A 9,235-nucleotide genomic window follows, 5' to 3' on the forward strand; every position below is an offset into this window, starting at 1 on the left:
AATATTATTAAAGTTTTTGTAAGCATATTGTTGTAGTTGTGCTTAGAATCCATTATTTGTGATAATGCAATGAAACATACACTGTCCTCCAAAAGTTTGGAAACACCCCTAGCAAAGTTTTGGACGATATCAGCATATATCCTTATCATTTTTTGGTGCAAATACATTACAGTAACTTGACATTATCATTGAAGACCAGCAATAATAATTTTCATTTTGATTAAATAATAATGGCAATATATACATGTCAAAGTCAGCTGTGATGCCTGGTTACTGGTTTAAACTTGGCCCAGGTTTGTATTGATTTTTGGTCAGCACACCTTAATTGCTTCAACAATTGATTGCCAATTAAGTTTAGATACAATGAACCATTTAGAACCCAGTTTAGGTCAGACAGCTGGATGGTGGATATTTTGAGGAATCGAAAATTTAATATTTTTCTATGTATAAACTGTTTATGTAATAAAATATGTTTTTGTAGTTTGTGTTGTCCTTTATCAGTGCAAAATTATCACAAATTAAAAAGGATTCATGCCAATATTGTCCAAAACCCCACTTTTCTAAGGCGTTTCCAAACTTTTGGAGGGCAGTGTAATTTTTGGCCAGGCTGTCATATTACAAAGAAATTCAGCAAAAACAAGAGAGAACCATTGACATACTAACTGATTACGTTGTAGTCAATGTGTGTGTTTTTGCAGAGTAAAATAAAACCTGTAGCTGTATTTTGCCCTTTTTTTGCCAAATAATTTTGTCAGAAAAATACATTAACCAGTTTAGTGTTTTGTTCTTCCCTCATATTTAAATATATTTTTCTAAAAATTAAAAATTAAGTAGTCTTCTCATATTTTGATGGTTTAATCAAACTTGTAGGGTCTTTAAAAACAAATATCCCCTCCGGACATCACTTTTGGCCACTACTGTTAACTGCAAATGGCATATTTCTCAAGCTAAAACTGCAGCGATATAGTTAGCTACTGTATGCATTAAACAAATTTAATGCAAGACATGGAGGCAAAGAACCACCCAACGTGAAGCATCATCAACTCATTTAATGCACAGCCAGCCATGGATTATCCCGCTTATACCATTATGATTTGCCAGCATTGACAACTTAAAGCAGTTATTGATGTTTGCAGCGCAATATTTGACCGGAAGCATAAAAATGACGGTTATTTTCATGCGTTAGGGCTCGTTAGATCTAATATTCCACATGCTTTATATCAGACACAAAGGTATAGTGCATAAGATTACATTTATTTAAATGAATCATAGCATTTATTTGAATTAATTTTCGAGATGAGATACGTGTGTGAATTACCTGCGTCTGTGCAGTCTCTACTAACAATGAAGCAGAACTTTTGCAGGAGTTTTACTGAGAAGGTTTTAATACTTTAAGGAAACCCTTTTCTGGTTGGGAGACAAAATATTTAACAACTTCTCATGGCTTAATATATACTATTAGCAATAAGATCTACTTTTGTTTTTGCAAAAATAATTAAAATGACATTATTTAAACAATTTATTTTTTATTTCCATTCACAAATAAAACATTGAGTCATTTCACGACTGGAATCACTTCTACAGCAGAAGCATTACTCAGATCAGACTATACAGAGCAACCTCAGATTCATAAAGATTTAGTACTGAAGCTCTGGGTGATGCTAATAAATTACAGGTCGGCAATAGGCTTGTGTGGCCAGTATGGATATTTTGCCTTGTCCAGCTTGGTCTCTGGGAAGGTGTTATTGAGATCCTCTATGGTCATCTGGTCGAAAGGAATCATATTCCTGAACTTCTCAAGCTGCCAATGACAAACAACCAAATTATTGAAATGCTTCATAACTGTGAATTTTATCAAATCACAATTAATTCATTAATTAATCAATCAATCAGTATTATGGGAAAACTTTATTTAGATAACTATTATATGAGAAGTTGTTCAATGTTAATTTTTGTGCATGTTGGTTTCTTCTATCGTTGTCAGCCAATTATTCAATAGTAAAATGGCTCAGTAAGCAATCATTATTGATCATAAATGCATGATAAAAGCCATGGGTTCAAGTTCTGGTCTATCTGCACAAACATGAAACGTGCAGAATAATTTGCCAAGATAGACTGGAATAAACTGCTAAATGACTATCGACGCTCATAATGTGACAGTGCAGGTTGAACTTACCCCCTTCTCATACTCGGCGATACGAGCTTTAGATGCTTCCAAGTAAGCAGCTGCAGTTTTGTTCTGAATACATCAAGAGACATAACATAAAGGTGTGAAAAACTGAACTATATGCAACCAAACAGAATAATGCCCTGAATTTGGCCTGGAACAGTAAAACTCCCTGTATTTTCAGAATGACACACCTTGACCTGTCATTAAAATGAGCAAGTTTGATTCAAAACTCTGATCTCTTCAAGCTTTGATTTGCATAAGGACTTAAAAATGTTCACTGAATTATTAAAATTAGGGATGCTCTGATCTGTAGGTATTGGCCGATAATCAAATTCTATGACTCGATCGGCAGTTACTAAATTAAGTTGCTGCCGATGTGAATGTAAACGGTATACAGATGAGGCTTTTCGACCATGTTCTGCTTTGTAACTTCACGAAACATTAGTAAATCGCACATCTTTATTTGGAGCAGGTTGTCTCGATTTAAACGATAATATAACATGATGCGTAGATCTTGAGAAAACCTCACGAAGTGACTTGACCTGCTGCTTGGCTAAAGCTATAGTACTTCCGGGATCCGATCGTGTCGCGATCATGCAGTGTTTTCTAACATCACTTTTAAGTTCAACAAATGGAAACTAGATTTCAGGTGTACTGGGTGTGTAGAGACCAATCAGACGCTGTTTTACTGCTAGAGCTCGTTTGGACTAGATTGATTGTTTGCTCAGACTGACAGGTCTTGATTTACCATGCACACAACTGAAACAGCGCTGGAAGATCATCACTCATCTAACAGATCTTATTACTTGTTACTTATTCTATGTAATTATGAATATTTTTATATTTTATTATGGTGTTTTCACATGCAAGTAGTTCAGTAAAACACTCAGATCACTTGTTTGGAGAGGTTTTTGGACTTTATATGAAAAAAAGGCAACATTGGTTCCAAATGTCAGAACTGTTGATTGCTTTGAGATATTGACACAAACTTTGGCCCAGATACAGTTGACATTATTGTGAACATGACTAAACTTGATTTTATGACCTTTCATATATACTTTCTAATAGTCATCATGTCAAGCATGAATAACAACAAAATAAATCAATAAATTGCATCACTTTTTCTGGGGTTTTCTCAGCAGTGAAAACCTCCAAACATGATCAAAGTCTATTTTCTTCAAAATTTGAACGGTTCAAATGAGATCATATACTTGATGAAAATTTTTTTTTTTTGATGGATCATTAGATTGGACCTTTCAAGCCATTGCAGAGCAAATACATCAATTTTTATACATAAATATTGAAACGTTATTCTTAAATCGGGCGTCAAACTCACCAAAGTTTTGCTCCAACCCTAATTAAACACATCTGAACCAACTAATCAAGGTCTTCATGATTCCTGGAAACTAGGGTTGTGACGGTGAGGATACGTTCCCACCGGTTAATCGATGTGTGACAACACCGGTAATACCGGTATCATCTTTTGCACCTCGCTTTTAAAACCACTAAAATCGAGATAAAACAAAAGTAAAATGTGCACGGCCGCACAGGCATTCATGACGGTGTGGATCCAGTGTTTTCAATGAATTCCTATGGAAGTTGAGCCAACTAAAAATGCTCCGCGCCAATAGACTATGAATGCCTGTGCGGATTTTACTTTCAAATTAGCACCAATTCAGAGGCGACAACTGCTTGAATGGTGGGTTATTCTTCATGAAAAACACAACAACTAGAAAAACAGAACTAATCCTTTGCAAGTTGCCCATTAGCACTGGGTTTAAATCCAAAATATTGCAAAAATTTTCAGCAATCTTGTCAGTCAGCTCCTCACTCTTGTGATAAATGAAATCTGACTCCTGCTGCTGGTCTGTGCGGCGACTCTCGTTCGGCTCACGCCGCATTGAGCAGATGCGTTTAGTTTTTAATTGTAGTGTCTGTTCTCTAACTGAACGAAACGTTTTTTATTACTATAGAAAAATCTAAACGACGGTGAAGGGGCAGTGCTGCGGTGGGCAAGCGATGTAACCCGTGTTGTGGCTGAACACCAGTAACACCGACTATCGCAGCAAGCCTACTAGAAACTTCCAGACAAGTGTTTTGGAGCTGGTTGGAGCTACAAAGTTTCTAAAAAAAAAAAAAAAAAAAAAAAAAAAAAAAAAACACTCTAAGAGATCTCCTGCAGAGAAGAAAAACTGAAGTATGAAGGGAGACTCACAGACTCCTGCTCCTGGGCATCAATTTTTGCAGTCTGAGTGTCCACTGGCTCAGGAACCGTCAGTGCAGCGAACTGTAGATAGAGAGACAGGTAGAAAGAGAATCCTATAAGACACACTGCAGAAGAAGAGATGGACTCAGAGAGAAATCACTGGATCTCACCTTCTTCTCAAACTCATCCACCATGCCTGCTTTGGCCACAACAGTTCTGTAGTAACTCCAGTCAATAGGAGCCGGTTTCTCTGGCAAGGATGCGAGTCTGCAAGCAAACATGGTTCAGCACAAATTACTCAGTTTGCAAAATATATATTTAAAAACCTTGACAAACAAACTTCTTTCTCACACACAACCAGTCAAATGTTTGGAATAATTAATTTTTAAATGTTTTTTGACAAACATCTCTTATGCTCACCAAGGCTGCATTTATTAAAGTGAGTGTATAATGCTATTTCATGCATTCTGACTTATTTACACTGTTAAAGAGTTGGATTCTCATGCTAAACATGGCCAAAGTTTCGAAACACGTGTTGGACGAATGATGGGGTATTTCTTTGCCAAAAATACTCTTCCAAATCCTCACGAATTTCGGGGTCTTTTTTTCGAGCGCGGGCCTGAGTGACATCATGAAGGTCAGAATTCCTTGTACGGGCACTTTTCTCGGAAGAGCGTGCACGCACACGTCAACCAGAGAGAGAGCAAGAGGACGCCCATCAACGCACGTTTGGCTTTACGGAAGTCGTCGGCAGCACTGCATGGTCACAGGACTTCACGAATTCAACAATGTCACCAAAGAAGTGTGTTTTTGGAAGTGAGGGAAAGATAACCTTGCTTCCCAAAGAACCCAGTGTCAAGAGGAGCTGAGAGTTTTGTGCTCACGCAATACATTGATGCACTCTCGACATTTGTTATTAAAATAACCATAGAAACTGATCGTCACAATCACTTTTTTATTGGTTAAAATGAATGAAGAATATGTCGTGTTTTTCCATGGCTGCTCGAGCCCTCGGGATCGGCGCTTATGGTTTCATAAACAAGGCCCAGTTCTACGCTGGATTTATAGACCGTTTGAAACTGAAAGATGGAGCGGTCATGATCAGAGGTAATGATCCCGGTCATGAGTCGGAAGCGCAGGTGGTGAGTAAAACTGCTTCAAATGTCTGTTTTGTTGGCAATAGGTGCCTAAGTGCATATAATGTAAACAACACGAACATAGTGAATTCATAAATTCATTATTCATCATTCACTATATGCTATATTCATTATAGTGATTCAAAAGTTATCCAGGGATAATGCAATGGTGTATTGTGTGTGTTTAAATATATTTGTTTAGCTGACCATTGATAGCTTGCAGCCGATCTCTATGCAAAAGCTCATGTGCTCGTCACCCTTTAGCTCCGCTCACACGGCACACCTCCAGGCGCTCGGCCGACTCGGTACAGCGCATGTATCTTTTATAAATATGATAAAACTAAAGACTTTTCGGTGATATGAAGGATGCACTACTATACTATAGGTACTTAAGATTAACATGAGATTGGCAGAAACTGTGTGTGATACCCCCCCCCCTTTAACAATAAAAAGTAAAGTTTTATTTAGTAAACCTGTTGTGCAGCACTTTGACAAATCATAATAAGATAAAAAAAAAAAAAAACATTTAAATTGTTAAAGTTATGCATTAATTTTATTTCCACTATTTCAACAGCATATTTGTATTACATCATAAAATCCAAAAGAATTAAAAGTCAAACTAGAATTTCTTAATTTTAATAAGTTATTGATGATATGTTGATAATCTAATCCATAATCAGTTATTAAATTTAATTGACTATATATTTTTGATTATGGAAATTAGTTTTCCATTAAATGTTTAAGTTTGTTATAATAAAGCACTTGTTTATTTCATTTGCTCATTAAATTAGTCATTTTAACAGATGATAATAATTAATTGTTTAATACCGTTTACTGTGAAATTTAATTTCAGTCCATTGACCTGCACCTGACCTATGGCGTTTTGCTCAAGGGCACAATGAGGATGGCTTATGGATCACCCCTTACTGGGTTCAAAACATAAAACCAGCATATCTTTAAAACCATTAGCTTACATCACTCCAACATAAACAACCTGCTAGAAACTGTGCAGTTCATGTCCTTCAAATGCAGTCACGTAGAGACTCACTTTGCTGTGATGGCGTCACTGCGGGTCTTCAAGCTGTTGAACATGGCTCTCTGGTTCGGTGGGACCCTCTCCGCAAAAGCCAGCCAATCAATGGCCTTTACAGCTGCACGTCGGCCTGCCATCTTTGTGCTCCTGTCAAACACATTAATGAAGACATAGTTAATTAAAATACAAGATCTTTCACAAGTTAAGCAAACTGTGTCCAACTGCATGTCAAGCAAATTGTAGGGCCAGCTGGTCCAATCTGACTTTAAATACCATAATTATTAACCCAAGCACATAATGATTGTTATCCACATATAAGACGCATAACATATTCAAAATGTAGCCTACATATAATGAGTCACAGAATAACAACATATAGGACACCAGCCAAATGCCTCTAATGAGGCATACAGAAAAACTGTTTTCGCATTTAAACAGTATTTATAACAAAAGTGTAACTGTTTTCTATTTTGATTACAGAAATTAGGTTGATAAGAACAGCTGAAATAAAAAGCCTCCTCTAATGCACACAAGGCGACAAGGTCAGCGTACGAATAATATAAGATAAAGACAAAAATAACCACCATAAAAAACGGGCCATTTCTTACAAACATGATACATAAAGACTAATGCGCATGGTTAAATCAAGTAAAAACTATCGGCGCTGTAATATTTAATAAATGACTGAATTTCGACACATACTCACTGCTCAAGGATCAAGCCGCTGCAATGACAGAAGCGTGATGGCGGACGGACGGAGAGCGGAAGCAGGATTAAGAAAGCAGCGCTCCTTACTGACACCCAGCGGACCGGAGGAAAGCTGCAGCAGTCTTGCAGATCCACTAGAGGGCATGAATTCGCTTATGATTCTTTTCAGTTTGTCTATTATTAGCTTTTAGCTCACCTTAAACAGGGGTTTTCAATCTTTTAGATGCATCATGGACCCCCAAATACGATCATCCGGGTGCGAGGGCCCCTGTCCTAAAATTTAAAAGACAGTTATATATTTTCATGTGTAAATACCACATTTATACTGTGAAAATTAATGTTATAAATATGTGTATTTGGAGAATATTTAGTTTATGTTACATTCAGAGGTGTAAAGTACTTGAGTAAATGTAATCAGTTACTGTACTTAAGTATATTTTTGGCTACTTTGTAGTTGTACTGAGTATCAAAGATATTGGCAACTTTTACTCTCTACTTGACTACATTTTTGAGCAAGTAAACATACTTTTTTACTCCACTACATTTGTGATTAATAATGCAATTACAAATTACATTTTTCATGACAGCTAATTTTTTCTGCAGCAGTTTGTTTCTGCTATAAAGAAGCGATATCGCCATCTAAGTGCGTTGAAGGTACATCTTTTTGCCTTTACTCACCCAAAACTTGTCAATGTAAAGGATACTTTATGTGAATGTGAGTGCATTAGCAGGTAGTTGCTGATCGCAGGTGTTTGATTTATTAGATGATGAAATGACTGCAGCTGGTGATGAGGCTCAAACCAGCACATACAGTAGACTTTGACTATTTAATTGTACTTAATATTATTTTATTTATCCGCTATATTGACAAGACCTTTTTGACGGATATTGGTTTACTTATGGCCTTTCTGTGCACTTGAGCTTAACTGAGACTTGAGAGTTTGAAGATGTTTAAAAGGCTGTTGTGTCGACCTTGATTTATTGCAATATTGAGGTGTTCAGTTTTATTTTGATTTTAGAAAATAAACTTGATTTCTCATCTTACAAATCAATTGTTTCTTATTTTCACTGGTATGTCTCTCAGGAATAGTGCATCTCTAAGCCTACATTCAGCACGAGTAAAATACTTAAGTACAGTTAAAATCAGATACTTTAAGACTTTTACTAAAGTCGTGTTGGAATTGGTGACTTGTAACTTGTAGTGGAGTCATTTTCGATGTAAGGTATCTGTACTTTTACTCAAGTATGGTTTTCAGGTACTCTTTACACCTCTGGTCACATTATTATTTTTTTCCCCTCTACTCACTACATTACTGTGCTGTAGTCTAGATGTACTATTTATTTAGAAGTATTATTTATTTGTTTACAATTCTTAAATCAATTAATTTTTAAATTTTTGAAATTAAATTTTAAATTTTATTTTATTGTATTAAATTTATTTGTGTATGTTTTTATTTACTTAGTCTTCATCTTAGTTAATCTTATTTATTTTCTTATTTTTACATTTTTTAACAGTTTTTCTTTAGACTTTTCCATGGACCCCATGCATACTAGGTTGTATGACAGACTGTAGACTGATTTTTAAAACGTCGCCCTCAGTAGCGTGGACAACATCGGGATGTCCGATGTAAAGGTATTTCCAACTTTTTACTTCTAAGCAAAGAAAGAATAAATAACTTATATGGGATACGTATATGGAAGCCTTGAATCACGTTCAGTGTCTTGTGTGTTACGTGTAAAGGCAGGAACACACCAAGCCGATGCCGACGAACTAGTAGCGACGAAAGCAGACTGCGGGGTTGGTTCATGTCGGCAGCGCATGTGTCCAAAGTTGCCCTGACACACCAAACCAATGCTAGACAGCCGACGGCCAAGTAGCACGTCCGTTCTGCGCCTGCGTGAGATGAAATGCCTTTCCGAACCAGCAGGTGGCAGTAGCTGAACAGCCAATCAGAACGATCAGATGGCCCGACAGACTGACG

General features: G+C 36.6%; 1 protein-coding gene across 2 annotated transcripts; it reads right to left on the reverse strand.

The window, feature by feature from the left end:
- Window positions 1-1,509: 1,509 nt before the first annotated feature.
- Window positions 1,510-7,399, reverse strand: atp5pd (ATP synthase peripheral stalk subunit d). 2 transcript variants are annotated; one of them, XM_048182749.1, is made up of 6 exons: window positions 7,252-7,399; window positions 6,561-6,692; window positions 4,547-4,643; window positions 4,386-4,457; window positions 2,177-2,239; window positions 1,510-1,801 (listed from the first exon to the last, which is right to left on the reverse strand). In XM_048182749.1, the coding sequence occupies exons 2-6, from the start codon at window positions 6,680-6,682 to the stop codon at window positions 1,670-1,672; spliced, it is 486 nt and encodes a 161-aa protein (XP_048038706.1). In that variant the 5' UTR covers window positions 6,683-6,692; window positions 7,252-7,399; the 3' UTR covers window positions 1,510-1,669. The 2 variants fall into 2 exon arrangements, with proteins under 2 accessions (XP_048038706.1, XP_048038697.1); XM_048182740.1 differs by having other exon boundaries at window positions 7,248-7,393.
- Between the last annotated feature and the right edge of the window lie 1,836 nt (window positions 7,400-9,235).

The sequence above is a fragment of the Megalobrama amblycephala genome, linkage group LG1, assembly GCF_018812025.1.
Source record: "Megalobrama amblycephala isolate DHTTF-2021 linkage group LG1, ASM1881202v1, whole genome shotgun sequence".
NCBI classification, from domain to species: domain Eukaryota; kingdom Metazoa; phylum Chordata; class Actinopteri; order Cypriniformes; family Xenocyprididae; genus Megalobrama; species Megalobrama amblycephala.